Source organism: Myxocyprinus asiaticus, chromosome 47 (genome assembly GCF_019703515.2).
Source record: "Myxocyprinus asiaticus isolate MX2 ecotype Aquarium Trade chromosome 47, UBuf_Myxa_2, whole genome shotgun sequence".
In the NCBI taxonomy this organism is placed as follows: Eukaryota; Metazoa; Chordata; class Actinopteri; order Cypriniformes; family Catostomidae; genus Myxocyprinus; species Myxocyprinus asiaticus.
This window is the reverse complement of record NC_059390.1, coordinates 27604945-27621332: the sequence shown is the minus strand read 5'-3', so window position 1 is coordinate 27621332 and position 16388 is coordinate 27604945. Positions and strand designations below refer to the sequence as shown.

The 16388-nt window shown below is 39.5% G+C and overlaps 1 protein-coding gene across 6 annotated transcripts in view; it reads right to left on the bottom strand.

Annotated features, from left to right (window-relative positions):
- Positions 1-16388, bottom strand: part of tbc1d22a (TBC1 domain family, member 22a) — a 222600-nt gene that overhangs the window by 34321 nt on the left and 171891 nt on the right. For all 6 annotated transcript variants that reach the window (XM_051691574.1, XM_051691575.1, XM_051691577.1 and 3 more), the window contains one exon: positions 741-836. In XM_051691574.1, coding sequence (XP_051547534.1) covers positions 741-836 — 96 coding nt within the window. The remainder of the gene's footprint in view (positions 1-740; positions 837-16388) is intronic.

Genomic DNA, 16388 nt, shown 5'->3' with positions numbered 1-16388 from the left:
ACAAAATAATAAAATAAATAAAAATAAAAATAAAAACCTTGGCCATCCTTATCTTTGACTGCAAGGCATGTCATGTGCCATGTGTGCAAAAGGAAATCTAAAGCCATCTTTCCACTGTAAACGCTGCACAGATGGTGCATTTATTCTTTCAGTTTTCAATCGTGGAAGCCAACATAGCGAATTATTTTGCACAGCCAATCAATCACAATTGGCAAAGTTTAAGTTGGCTTTGATGTGTATATTGCATATTACTATGGTATGTTTTCAGTATTGGCAGAAGAATGCAGAACCAGTTCTTGATTCCCAAACCAACTCATACAGAAATTAAATCAATTGCAAATACTGTTTCATGTCTTTAAGGTCAGGTTGATATACAGGAAGAGGAAGAGAAAGAGAGAGAGAGAGAGAGAGAGAGAGAGAGAGAGAGAGAGAGAGAAGTCCAGTAACAGCAAAAAAATCTATATTATACTTCTAATGACATAACACTATTGGCCCCCTCCCAGCCCAAACCCTTTATCTCTCAATCGCATGGAAAGACAGTGTGTAAGAGAGGACAGGAAATAGAGGAGCCTCAAAGGGACAGCACAATGTCACCTTACAGCAGCTGCTGTTGTCATCACACTAATGCAGGCGCACTGACCTCTCGACCCCATGAGTTAATGAGGGAGGAGCGGTCTCGCACAAGGACGACACTTGCTGTGGCTTGGGTATCATACAAAACGACACACAAACCATCTTACCTGGAAATCCTTCTCCTCCAATATCTCTTTCTGCCATCGGACCAGGAAGGCGGCACACACATATAGATGGAAATGAGAGAATCCTTCCGGCTCCGCCTGTGAATGCAAATGACAGTACAATTATAGACATGTCACATTAATTTTTCCAATGATTTTAAAGGAATACAAGTTAAGCTCAATCAACAGCATTTGCGGCTTAATGTTCATTACCACAAAAAAAAATTTCGACTCTTTAAAAAAGCAAAAATGAAGGTTACAGTGAGGCACTTACAATGGGAGTGAATGTGGCCAATTTTTGGAGGGTTTCAAGGCAGACATTTTAAGATTATAATTTTATAAAAGCACATCACTTACATTAATTCTTCTGTTACAACTGTATTATTTGAGCTGTAAGTCGTTTAAATTTGTTGACATTGAATCGTCATTGCAACAATGTTGTCAAATTGGCTGTAATTTTACACAGAAAAGGTTAGTAAGCGATTTTATCACACTAAAATCAGAATCAGAATGAGCTTTATTAAAATTATGCTTACACATACAAGGAATTTGTCTTTGTAACAGAAGCGTCCAGTGCACAAACAATACAACAACAAGACAGAGATAATAAAAATACAGAAAAACAAACAAACAAAAAAGCGAATATAAAATATAAGTATATATAGAAATACACAATCAGACAAAAAATAAATAAATACACTGGTGGCCAACAGTTTGGAATGATGTACAGATTTTGATATTACTGAAAGAAATTGGTACTTTTATTCCCAAAGTGGCATTCAACTGATCACAATGTATAGTCAGGACATTGATAATGTGAAAAATTACTATTACAATGTTCAGAACTTCTTAAACTACTTCAAAGAGTTCGCATCAAAAAATCCTCCACGTGTAGCAATGACAGCTTTGCAGATCCTTGGCATTCTAGCTGTCAGTTTGTCCAGATACTCAGGTGACATTTCACCCCACACTTCCTGTAGCACTTGCCATAGATGTGGCTGTCTTGTCGGGCACTTCTCACGCACCTTACAGTCTAGCTGATCCCACAAAAGCTCAATGGGGTTAAGATCCATAACACTCTTTTCCAATTATCTGTTGTCCAATGTCTGTGTTTCTTTGCCCACTCTAACCTTTTCTTTTTGTTTTTCTGTTTCAAAAGTGGCTTTTTCTTTGCAATTCTTCCCATAAGGCCTGCACCCCTGAGTCTTCTCTTTACTGTTGTACATGAAACTGGTGTCGAGCGGGTAGAATTCAATGAAGCTGTCAGCTGAGGACATGTGAAGCATCTATTTCTCAAACTAGAGACTCTGATGTACTTATACTTGTTTAGTTCCTTCCACATTTCTTTCGGTCCTTGTTAGAGCCAGTTGTCTTTGAAGACTGTAGTGTACATCTTTATATGAAATCTTCAGTTTCTTGGCAAATTCAAGCATTGTACAGCCTTCATTCCTCAAAACAATGATTGACTGATACGTTTCTAGAGAAAGCCGTTTCTTTTTTGCCATTTTTGACCTAATATTTACCTTAAGACATGCCAGTCTATTGCATACTGTGGCAACTCAAAAACAAACACAAAGACAATGTTAAGCTTCATTTAACCAACCAAATAGCTTTCAACTGTGTTTGATATAATGGAAAGTGATTTTCGAGTACCAAATCAGCAATTTAGCATGATTATTCAAGGATAAGGTGTTGGAGTGATGGCTGCTGGAAATGGCGCCTGTCTAGATTTGATCAAAAATTAATTTTTTCAAATAGTGACGGTGATTCACTGACAGATAGAGGTGGGAAACCGAGAGCTTTAGTCCAGAGAATATCTGGGATGATGGTGCTGAAAGCCGAACTGAAGTCCACAAAAAGGATCCTTGCATATGTCCCTGGTCTGTCCAGATGTTGCAGGATATGATGCAAACCCATGTTGACTGCATCATCCACAGACCTGTTTGCTCAATAAGCAAATTGAAGGGGATCTAGAATGGGTCCAGTGATGTCCTTCAGGTGGGCCAACACCAGTCTCTCAATTGACTTAATGACCACAGACGTCAGAGCAATGTGTCTGTAGTCATTAAGTCCTGTGATTTTGGGTTTCTTTGGGACAGGGATGATGGTGGAGCGTTTGAAGCAGCAGGAAACTTAATACTGTTCCAGTGATCTGTTGAAGATATGTGTGAAGATGGGGGCCAGCTGGTCAGCACATGATTTTAGACAAGTGGGTGAAACACCGTCTGGGCCCTGTGCTTTCCTTGTCTTTTGCTTCCGGAAGACTCGGCACACAATCTTCTTCACAGATATCAAGTGCAGGTTGAGTAGCAGGAGGGGGGAGGAGGGTGGTTTCAGGAGTTGTTGATGTTTGTGTGAAGTGAAGGTCAGAGCAGGAGTGGGGTGTGAGCCTGGGCTTTTTCAAATCTACAGTAAAACACATTCAGGTCGTCAGCCAGTTGCTGATTCCCTACAGTGTTGGGAGATGGTGTCTTGTAGTTAGTAATGTCTTTCAGGCCTCTACACACTAATGCAGGGTCGTTAGCTGAAAACTTGTTTTTCAGCTTCTCCGAGTAGCTTCTTTTAGCCACTCAAATCTCTTGTGTTTCTGGCCTGATTGCACAAGATTTTATCCCCAATTCTGTAAGCATCCCCTTTGGCCTGACGAAGCTGTCATTGTTGAATGCTAAATAAGTAATAAATCCTAAATACGTAGGAACGCACATATCCTCACAGAATCTGATATATGATGTTACAGTATCTGTGAGCTCATCCAGATTGGTGTCTGCAGCTTCAAAAACACTTTAATCAGTCCAGTCAAAGCAGGCTTGTAGTTCCAGCTCTGCTTCATTGGTCCATCTTTTTACAGTCTTTCCTACAGCTTTAGCTTATTTAAGTTTGTGCCTGTAGGTCAGAAGAAGATGAACCAGGCAGTAATCAGAGAGTCCGAAAGTTGCTCTAGGGACAGAGCGATATGCATCCATTACTGTTGTGTAGCAGTGATCCAGTATATTTCTGTCTCTGGTGGGGCATGTTATGTGCTGTCTGTATTTTGGCAGTTCACGGGTGAGGTTAGCTCTGTTAAAATCGCAGAGAATAATAATAAGTGAGCCCAGGTATTGTTGTTCCGTGTCTGTAATCTGATCAGCCAGCTGTTGCAGCGCTGCGCTCACACGCGCTTGTGCAGGAATATAAACACTCACCAGAATAAACGAGGAAAACTCCTGTGGCGAGTAGAAAGGCTTACAGTTGATAAAGAGCGCTTCCAAATTAGGACAGCACATCTTCTTTAACGTTGTTACATCTGTACACCAACTTTCATCTATGTAAAAGCATGTTCTACCGCCTCTCATTTTCCCCGTTAACTCCGCAATGCGATCCAGATGTAATGCGCTGTCCAGAATGGCTTCACTCAGCCAGGATTTCTGTGAAGCACAAGGCAGCAGAATTTGGAAAGTCCTTGTTTGTATGGGTGAGGAGATGTAGTTCGTCCATTTTGTTAGGAAGAGAGCAGAGATTTGCTAGATTAATACTCGGCAGCGCTGTCGGAGCTCGACCAGCACGCCGGCTCGTTTCCCTCACTTGCATCTCATAGCGCACTTGAACAGCACACAGCTGCGCCTCTGAGTAAAATGTCCAGCAAAACACCTGAATAATCAAAAAACGGGAAAAGATTGTCTGGTATGTGCTGCTGAATGTTCAGCAGTTCGTCCCTGTTAAAACTGGTGGAAAAATAACTAAACACAAGAAAAACAAACAAAACCAACAAAAGAATTGGAGAGCTCCACACCGAGGCTGCCATCCATGGTGCCATCTTGTATCCAAGAGTGTGTTAAAATCATGTTAATACACATATCGTTTATATCTTGTGGCTATACTTTTGAAAAAATGAGTATTTTAACTTTCAAAAATTGGCCCCCATTCACTTTCAAAATAAGTGCTTCACTGTAACCCAGATTTTTGCTGTTTTTAAAGCAGGGGCAAGTCAAAATTATTTTTTTGCGGTAATCAACATTATGCCACAAATGCTGTTGATTGAGCTTAACTTGTATTGAACCTGAAATATTCCTTTAAAATCATTGGAAATATACTGTAAGTACACCAGTGTGTATCTGTAAATTTCTTCATTTTCATCAATCCTGCTGGAAAAAATAAAATAAAATCTCCATTAGTTTGACCTTTTGTATCACTCATTTTTATTTTTTCACCACTTATTTCATCTGTTCATTTAGTTTCTTGACTCATTTTCTGACGGCGCCGATATAAAACAATGAAATTAAAGGGCAGGCTGGAACAAGATGAGCCTTTGTGCGAAGGCCTCACGGGATAATAATAGTAAACCTTTAACAAGGCCTCGTGTCTGCTAAACGAGAAACATGTTGGAGAAGTGCATGTAATTCTCCTTATCATACACCTTTTACTGTTATAAACCCTGAACCAATGCAATCTTCATATGAATATGAACATATCGTCACAGAAAATAGCTGCAGTAAAACCATGTTACGTTAGTCACTCACTCACACTAGGGAGTTTACTGATGACTAGTCTCAGCCACAGACAGCAACATCCATGGACTGTTCATGGATAGCCTGATGCATATTGCACACAACATTGGCAGAAGCTTCCTCAAAAAGACAAGCTCCAATCTGAATTGGACTGGATTGGATTGGAATGAGCTTCCAGCCTCCTTAAGATCTGCCATTACCTTCTCAACATTCAAGAACCAGCTGAAAACACATCTGTTCTGCGAGCACTTAACCAACCCACACTAATTGTACTTACCACTGCACTCAAAATGCACTTAATGTACCAAAAAAACAAAACAAAAAAAAAATCCTTCTTTGTCTCTTTCTTCTGTGCTAGCATCTTTACTACTCCAGCCACTTTGAGAAATTGGCAGTCCTATACTGCAGATGTTGTTAAACTTTGTATGACAAATTGTTTGCTATGTGTCTCATTTGTAAGTCGCTTTGGATAAAAGTGTCTGCTAAATGACTAAAATGTAAATTTGAAATATATTTCTGTTTGAAACAACATTTTGTTAGAGCCATTGTGTTCTGGAGTGTTACACCTGCTATGAACATGTGTAAATAACTAGTCACTAAATTTACCAGTTTGTGGGGCTGGTGGCCAGTCCAGTCTACACCGGACACGAGTGGCACAATGCGTTGTGTCATAAGCAAATCTTTCCCATTTTAATCAATGATGCTGTGACACTGGATGCGACCGTCGCGTCACGGCAACTGTTTCACTCTACAGCTCAGAGCTGATTGCCCATACAAATTTTTTTTTAGAAACACTTGGTTCTACATGTCCAGTGTGAACAGACTCAAGATGTGCACCATCTTTCTAGTCCGGTGTAGACAGGGTGTTAGGCCACATCCTCACTAATTAATGTTCAGTTTCTTAACGTATCAGATACTAAAGAATGTGGTAATGGATGGAGAATTTTCGGTGGAGAAAAACGCTATTTTAGTGTGGATGAGGGGCATACATGTAGCAAAATGTATGAGTTTTCAAACTAAAATGTATTAGTGTGGACGTGGCCTTAAATGTTCAGAGTTCTGTTGAAACAGCAAGTACCAAGTAAAGTATTTTCTGCTTTTGAGTTATGTCTGTGAAATAATCTGTAATTACTAATTTTGAAATTCTGGTCACAAAGCATACAAACACTTCTGCAAAAGTTTGCTGTACCTGTCTGTGAAGAATACAGTGGCATATTTCTTTTTTTTTTTCCACACTAGATTATTACAGTGACATTTAACCGACCCTAAACATCACATAAAAAAGCGAACTGTGGTTGGTTGTTTTACATGTCAACCAGAAGGCCTGTCTAAGTGGGTGGTTCATGGCTATAAAAAAGCTGCAAAGAGGACCAGACTGTGTCATTAGCCAAAAGTCTGGCTAAGCAAGTTGCCACTGAGGAGATGTGGCATAGTTGCTCCAGATGGAGGTGCAATGAGTTCCACATGTGGAGGAGGGGAGATTATCTGCCATGCCAGCCACGGACAGAGGGTCCTAATGAAAATAAATGGACATGTTTCTTCCAGAAATAAACAGGAAGGACAGGTCTCCCCTTCAAGGGTAAATGCGGGCAATGGAAATCTTCCCAACTGTACCGTGTTTGAGCCACACTCAAACAGTGGTACACACACCCAAGGTCTCAGGAAGTAGTTTCAAGACTGCGCATGTTACATCTAGTCCAATTACCCCGCAGTCATTCTCAGTCACCTCCTCATCAAAGTGACCACACAAGCGTGAAATCCACTTAATTAGACGCTCAATAGACAGGGCTGGGCAGCAAGGGCATCTGCATATGTTCAGCGGTGTGGGGATGAACTTCCGTCTCTATAATGCTGAGAGCTGGCTGCCTTCCATCTATTTATAGAAGGAAGCGTGTTGTCAGAATCCCTGTTAATGTCATGCACTGCTAATTTTATTTTGATAATTAAAAGAATTTATCTCTTGAAATAAATATTATTATTAAATAAATAAATAAATAATTAGTCTTTAGATGCCATTTGTGCTTTTTTATTTTTCTTTGGAGCATTTTACAGAAAAAAGTTCACCCCAAAATGGCAAATTTCATATAACTACAAACAAGATAAATTTTGATGTTGGCTTGATGAAGCCTTGTCTGAAAGTTTAAACTATTTTGTTTAGTTTTTTTTTTTCCCTCGGTTGAAGCTACCTCTATAACCTCTATATGCCAAAATTTACCCACAATTTTAACAGAAATTATCACAATGGGATGAAGTTGTCATCAATGGGATGAAGGTGTCACCAACAATCATGCCACGGTCCAAATCACTGAGATCACATTTTTTCTCCATTCTGATAACTGATGTGAACTTTAACTGAAGCTCCTGACCCATATCTGCATGATTTTATGCACTGCAGCCACACGATTGGCTGATTAGATAATCGCATGGATGATTGTTGGTGCCAGATGGGCTGGTTTGAGTATTTCTGTAACTGCTGATCTCCTGGGATTTTCACACATAACAATCTTGTTTATGAGAGAGGTCAACAGAGAATGGCCAGAATGGTTTGAACTGACAAAGTCTACGGTAACTCAGATAACCGCTCTGTACAATTGTGGTGAGATGAATAGGATTCTGAGAAGCGAGTTGGTGCTGTTTTGGTGGCACGAGAGGGGCCTACACAATATTAGGCAAGTGGTTTTAATGTTGTGGCTGATCGGTGTATTATCCTGCTGAAAGAGGCCACTGCCATCAGAGAATACCATTGCCATGAAGGGGTGTACCTGGTCTGCAATGATGTTTAGGTAGGTAGCACATGTCAAATTGTTGTCCACATGAATGGCTGGACCCAGGGTTTCCCAGCAGAAAATTTCTCAGAGCATCACACTCCCTCCACCAGCTTGTCGTCTTCCCACAGTGCATCCTGGCGCCATCACTTCCCCAGGTAAACGGCGCACACATCCATGGTCGTCCACATGATATAAAAGAAAACGGGGCTCATCGGACCTGCCGACCTTCTTCCACTGCTCCAAGGTCCAGTTCTGAAGCTCACGTGCCCATTTCGATGGTGGACAGGGGTCATCATGGGCAGTCTACTGGTCTGCAGCTATGCAGCCCCATACGCAGCAAGGTGTACTGTGTACTGTGAAACATTCCTCTCGTAACAATCATTACAATTTTCTGTAACTTGTGCCACAGTAGACTTTCTGTCAGTTCAGACCAGACGGGATAGCCTTTGTTGCCCTCACGCATTGATGAGCCTTAGGTGCCCAACACCCTGTCGCCGGTTTGTGGTTTGTCCCTCCTCGGACCACTGTCGGTAGGTACTCACCACTGCTGAATGGGAGCACCCTACAAGCCTTGCCGTTTCTGCATCTCTGACCCAGTTGTCTGGCCATAACAATTGGGCCTCAGATCTTGCTCAGGTCTTTACTCCTGCCCATTTCTCCTGCATCCAAAACGCTGACTACAAGAATTGAATGTTCACTTACCATCTAATCTACCCAGACCTTGACATGTGGACTTTTTAGGAGATGATCAAAGTTATTCACTTCACCTGTATAATGTGTGTGTGTGTGTGTGTGTGTGTGTGTATATATATATATATATATATACACACACACACACACACACACACTAACACACACACTAACACACACACTGGCATGAACAAGTATGTGAACCCTTTGAAATTATCTGGTTTTCTGCATTAATTGGTCATAAAATGTGAACTCTTCTTCATCAAAGTCACAAGTATAGACAAACACTACTTAAGCTAACAACACACAATTATAACATTTAATATCTTTATTGAACACATACCATTAAACATTCACAGTGCTGTGGAAAAAGTCAGTGAACCCTTGGATTTAATAACTGGTCAGCCCTTCTTTGGCAGCAATAACCTCAACCAAGTGTCTCCAGTAGCTGCGGATTAGACCTGCACAATGTTCAGAAGGAATTTTGGACCATTCTTCTTTACAGAACTGCTGCAGCTCAGCCATATTCTTAAGATGTCTGGAGTGAATGTCTCTTTTGAGGTCATTCCACAGCATCTCTATTGGGTTATGGTCTGGGCTCTGACTGAGCCACTCCAAAAGATTTTTTCTTTTCTTTTTTGAGGCCATTCTGTGGTGGATTTACATCAAAATTTAGGGTCATTGTCCTCCTGCATCACCCAAATTCATACTTATTTTTTTATTATTAAATCTAAATGACCTTCATATCATTTCTTGTGATACATATATACTAGGTCTAGAATTGAAAAAGAAATATATCAGACATTACAAATAATAAATAGAAATCAAAAGTGGCAATTAATTGTTTTTTTCCCCCACATTTTTATTTCTGGGGTCAATTTCAGTGTCATTTTTGTCACCTTCAATGGCATTTTTACCCAGAGACCTTGTTCATTTCTAACAATGGTTTAGACCAAACGCGTTCCTGTGCTAAAAAAAAAAGAAGCAGTGCAATGAGTCAGGCAGAACGCAGATGTCTTGAGGCACGTTTATAAAAGTTGAAGTTTGTTTACAGTGTCTAAAAACAGCAAAACATGGCAAAAAAACTTTAATCTAGCCCATGTTTTTATGAAAAACAACTGAAATGAGGACAGAGCAAGCTTTATGAGGATCTTAAGTGAGGATGCACAGGTGGATTCCATGTGGAAATCTTTTGTGGCGAAGCACCTGACGCACGCATAAATTCACATCTGACACAATAGTTCTAATTCATGTTTCACCGCTGTTTTCACAAACTGTAATTGTCACATACTTTGATGGTGCATCTTGAATTATTAGGATTTATTAACATATCACTTAATGAAATTTGAAAAACATAACAGCAAGAGCTCAGAGGAAATGCAGCCGCGCAAAGGCGTCGCTCTGAAATGACTTTAATTAGGCTTTAATTAGACAATGGGACATTTCATTTTACAAATACACTTCACTTGGATTCCTCCATCCTCGTTTCCTTTCCTTGCATCTTTTCATCGTATCCTAAGAGGGAGATTTTTTTGATAGAAAAGGGACAGTTTTAGAAATGAGAAGCCATAGATGAGAGAGTCGCTGCACTGTTTCTTTGCCGGTTCTGCGTTATATACAGCATGTGATTGATATAACAATCACATGGATGATCAACAACTGACAGTAAAAAATAGAAGAGATATTCAAATAGACATCATAATGCAAGTTCATGCATTACTAATAGCCAAACACTGTGGCCATTTCACAACATTTTAAAGTCATGTTCAGTATTAAAGAATTATGTGGAGTACATAAAGATAGAATAAAATCAGTTTAGAAATCAGTTTTATGCCATAAACTGCAACAGTAAAGGTATCTTAACCCTGGTCTGGAATGTTCGCCCTTTAGAGAAACGTGCCGCGTCTGTTAAGCACACACACACAAACAAACAAAAAATCTGATTTGCGCAAATCTGCGAATCATGTAAATGACCTATTTTGGATTCAAAACGCCAAATTTTGCCAGAAGGCAACTAGTTTGCAGGTATGTTCAAGGCTCGCCCTAACTGCTTTTGTGTCTCTAACCTCGGACTGATCGAGCGTGCAGATGCGCTGGTGTTAAAAGCCCTTATATGGAGATGGTTTGGGCATGTTTTATGCAAATTACTTCGGACACACGCTGCTTCATTTAGAATAATCCAGATTCATCAACATTAGAATGAGGGTAAGAACAAATTCATGTGTGTGTGGACCTGTTGTAAAGCAGGCGGAAATTTTCGTGAAAGCGATTCCTGTGCGTATAAGAACGGAAAATCCACGCAATTATTAGTGAATGAGGCATGTTAGCTGAAAAACGTTTTGAAAAACTTGGTTCTGCGTATTCCAACTTGGCACATCACGGTTACAAGACACAGAAGAACCAATACCATTTCGTGTCAATAATGTCAAGCCGGGTGCACCACATCTTAACACTCTTTTTGAAACACAAGTTTGAAAATGCACATGTAAAGGACATTTGAGAGCTACAGTGGAGAACATGATTTAGAGAAGGATTTAAATTTTGGTCCGTTGCTTACAGAAAGCTATCGTATGGCTTCAAAAGACTTCGAAAATATGGACTTTTAGAGTCATATGGACTATTTTAATGGTGGTTTTTTTTTTTTATCCTTTTTGAGCCATTGGTCACCATACGCTTTCATTTTATGGAAAAGAGCAACATCAAAAAAATCTGCATTGGTGCTCCACCGAGAAAAGAAAGTCATATGGGTTTAAAAAGACGTAAGGGCTTTTCATTTTTGGGCGAACTATTAATGTAAATGTCATTTTTACTCAAGTAGGAAGAACTATTTGACGTCCAAACTGAAATGTAATCTTAAAAATGGCTCTGGGTTCTTAGAGGGTGTCCGTGTTGTTGGCAGTTTTTCTTTCAAGAGCTGTGGTCTAGTTCTATGTGAAAGTAAAGGCTTGGTTCACCTTTAGATGGGCCATAGTTTCTATTCATTGATCATTTTAATTATTTTGTCTTTGTCTCCCTTAGGGGCAAGGAATGGTTGATGATAGGTCTTAATTAATGGGGAGAGTGGGGGAACAGATATAGTGGTCCTTTCTCGAAAGTTATGATACAAAACCTGGTGACACACTTCAGGTTGGATATGTTAGAAACAAGGACAAACCCAACGCACAAAGTCTACACTGACCCATTCCGAGATTCTGACATTTATTTGTGCCAGATGTCATGCTATTGCAGATAAATTATGATAACACAACCTTCATGCATGTTCAAGAAATGTTTCTATGTCATCATGATGATACAAAATAGATATTTACATTTTTGTTAGGTTGCCATGGTTTGCCAGGGCCATATGGTTGCTAAGGTGTTCTGAGTAATCATTAAGACATTGCTATGCATTTGTTCAGGTGTTTTGGGTGGTTACTTACTAGCCAGAGTAATTTTTTCCACCTGTTTTACAGAGCACAGCAGGCTAATTCTAGAAGTAAATATACCACCATTCATTTCATCCCATAGAAAAGTTATAGCACACCTCTCCTCAAAAAGCCGCATAATTTGCTGCATCATTCATGGTCGAACCACAATAGCTTAGAGATGAGTTATGTGCTAAAGTATAATACTTTGGGTAAGAGGTTTGTTCCAATCCTTAGCAAGTACCACTAATTACATTACGGGAGCAAATTAAATCTAAGCAAACAGCTCTTGACAAGCCAGCTCAGAGGCATACATTCAAAGCAGAGCCTCGTAACGTCTTGAAGGATTTTCTTGTAGATACAAAGTGTTAGCTTGCAGCCATAACAAACTCCGCTGGAGCACAGATCTACAGTACAGCATCATGGTAAACAGGGATGTGGCAGTCAGAACACTTTGGCAGATGTCTGATGATATGCATTGGAGATCATTTGATGGCGAAAAGTCAGCATTCAGTTCATCGTTCCATCAAGAGTCCTGGGAGTGATTTACCAACAAGTCTGAAGAGACGTAGTAGATCTGACATCAAACAGCACACAGCATTCATATCTACCCATCCTTCAGCTTCAAGCAAGACGAGTGAGCACAAAAAAGAGAGGAAGCAGATGAAACGGAGTCAGCCGCTCTGAGTTATGTCCCAGGTGATGATTGCCTATTGGTGTAACCTACCGGCCTTCATCAGAGCAGCAGGGAAGATGACCGTCTGAGGGTATCAAGCTGTGACACGCTCCATGCTACTGTGCTTTATTACTTTATTAAACCTCTCTACCTGGGAGATGTAAGACTCCTGCTATCAGTGGGGGAAAAAAATGTTGCCTACTGTCTGGGTGAATGTGTGCACTCAAACGTCAAAGTGAGAATTCACTCTATACATTTGAAAGAGGTGTATATCTTTCAGTGGATGGTGATAAAACATACATGACAAAAAACATGACAAACATAAGATGACAAGCCATGACCTTGTGTTGAGTTAGAGTTACTGCAGTTTAAATGTAAGGAAAAGTTCACTAACTTTGTGTGATGTTACAGAGAGATTGACCGAACGTTTTCAAACTGTGTATATGTGTGTGAATGTTTGTCTTTACCATGCCAAGTCCAAGCCACCAGTTGTGTCTAGATGGTAAACCTATTTCTGTGAAACTCTTTGTGAGATCCACATTAGCTGCTACCAAGGGTAGGGGTTGCTACGTGAATGAGTCACGTGAGTGTTTATGAATGTCACATATAAATCTCGAAAGAGTTTTCGCATAATGGTTACCAACAAAACATGACACAAATTCTACCCTCTTGGACCCTAAGTTGTAGCTGTTTGTAATGCATTATTAAAGCTTTTTAATAATGAAGAATTCACGTTATCCAATTTCAGCTGATCATAACTACATTCATACTAGTTCAATCCTGATATACAATATTTGATATAGTTTGTCTGTGTATTTTTAGTAGTAATATATTTGTGTTGTGATGCCTAAAATAATATAAAAATGTGTACAGTGCTCTGAAAAAGTATTTTCCCCCATCCTGATTTCTTCTGTTTTTGTGTATATCTCATACTAAATTGTTTAAAAATTCAAACAAAATCTAACATAAAATAAAGGTAGTAAAGAGTAAACACAAAATACATTTTTTAAAGTATAATGTTATTTACTGAAGCAAAAAAGTTATCCAATACCTGTGTGAAAATGTATTCACCCCCTAAGTTACTAAATCCCCAAATCTATGAAACTGCATTCATAATGGGGTTCAGCTGGACTAGACACACCCAGGCCTGATTACTGCCAGCCCTGTTCAATCAAATCTCACCTAGTAGCACACTATGCCAAGATCGAAAGAAATTCCAGAAATGATGAGGAAAAAGGTGATTGAAATACATCAGTCTGGGAAGGGTTACAAAGCTATTTCAGAGGTTCTGGGTCTCCAAAGAACCACAGTGAGAGCTATTATCTCCAAATGAAGAAAACTTGGCACAGTAGTGAACCTTTCCAGAAGTGACCGACCTTCCAAAATTCCTCCAAGAGCACAGCTACGACTGTGTCTCCACTATCAGATAGATTTGGCCAAACCACACCTTGATGATCCTCAAACCTTTTGGGAGAATGTTCTGTGGGCTGATGTGCCGAAAGTGGAACTGTTTGGAAGACAGGGGTCCCGTTACATCTGGCGTAAATCAAACAAAGAATTCCACAAAAAGAACCTATGGTCAAGCACGGTGGTGGTAGTGTGATGGTGTGGGGATGCTTTGCTGCTTCAGGGCTAGGGCAACTTGCAATAATTGAGGGAAACATGAATTCTGCTTTCTACCAGAAAATCCTAAATGAGAACGTCCGGTCCGCAGTCTGTGAGTTGAAGCTCATGCGCAACTGGATTATGCAGCAAGACAATGATCCATAGCATAGGAGTAAATCCACCTCTGAATAGCTCAAAAGAAGCAAAATTAAAGTTTTGGAGTGGCCTAGTCAAAGTTCTGACTTGGACCCGATTGAGATGCTGTGGCAGGACCTTAAACGGGCAGTTCATGCTCGAAAACCCTCCAATGGGGCTGAACTAAAGCAGTTCTGCAAAGAAGAGAGGGCCACTGCGTTGTGAAAGACTGATCTCCAGTTATCGGAAGCGTTTGGTTGCAGTTGTTGCTGCTAAAGGTGGCACAACCAGCTATTAAGTTTAAGAGGGCAGTTAGTTTTTCACATGGGTGATACAGGTGTTCGATAACTTTTTTGCCTCAATAAAAATATATATATTTGGAAACTATATGTTGTGTTTACTCAGGTTGCCTTTGTTTTATGTTATATCTCGTTTGAAGATCTAAAACAATTTAGCATGAAAAAAAATAGAAGAAATCAGGAAGGTGCAAATACTTTTTCACATCACTGTACCTAGGGCAGCACAATTAATAAAAAAGTAAACTATATTACGATTAAGGCTGCCACATTTAACTAATCATAAAAACTAACGATTAGTGAATTCCATTTACTGTAGGTCTACTCCTGTTGCTTAAAAGTTTTCTATTTACGTTTTTTTGGAGTAGTTAAGTATTCTAACCAATCCCAGACATGTCCGTTGAGCAATGAAATGGCAATGGCGAGTCAGATATGCTTAAATTAGTCTATGGTCCTTTTAGTTATGAAAAACCAATTCTATTTATGTGTACAATATATTTAAAAACTAAATGATAGTTTAGTTTTGTCATGCAACTAAGTGGACCAACATGAAGTTGATTTACTGATGTATAAAACAGCAATAACGTAAATCAGCTCGACAGTTCTCAGCTCGTTTTGAATGTGCTGCCAACATAAAGACTATAGAATGAAGTTGAACAAATTAGTATTTAATCTCTATTAATCAACATTAATAATCGTGATTACAATATCAGTGGAAATAATCAGAAATTAAGATTTCTGTCATAATTGTGCAGCCCTTTGTACACCCTTTGACAACTGAACATCATTAGGCTTTACAATGCAGTTTTTATAATTTAAGTAAATGGAGTTTAACAAATTTTAACACTGGGTCCACAAATTTCTACGAAGGTTTGCTATGATTATGAGTAGTATTTTGTATAAGGCTTTCTAGCTTACCAGGCTAATCAGTTAGCTTTCCAACTGTCAGTTTACTGATAACAATGAAAGACAAATGCTCGAGTCTGTAAATCTGTTTGTGAACAGGGTTTAACAAAATTTAATACAGAGTCCAAAAATTCTATGAAGGTTTTCCTATGATTACGATTAGTGTTTGGTGTAAGGTTTGCTAGCTTAGCATGCTAATCAGTTAGCTGGAGAACTGTCAGCTAACCTAAAAAAAGAAAAACAAATGTTTGTGTCTGCAAATCTGTTGTGAATGATTATGTGTAATATTATAAAGGGCAGGGGTTGGCAACCTGTGCATATCTTTTCTGCAGAGTTCTTCCAGAACAGATATATACAGGAAGTGGATACCCTGATATCAACCCCATTCTGACGAGTTAATACACGCGCCATTTCCCATTAGACATTTTACATTTTTCAGATAGATTTACCTTTTCCTTTGGCGCTACTGATTGTGCATTGTGTCAGCAGCCTGGGAAACATGGGTTTGGATGCTGCATGGTAAACAGGAAGTAATCGCTTTGACATAAGCAATTGTGAGCGCGACTCGAAGATTCCATTTTTACCCCACTGACGGTTAGATTTAGGGTTGGGGTCTGGGTGTGGAGTTGGGGGCAGTGGCTCGTGTTTAGGTAAGCACAGACCAGTTTATGAGAAATAACTTTCAAC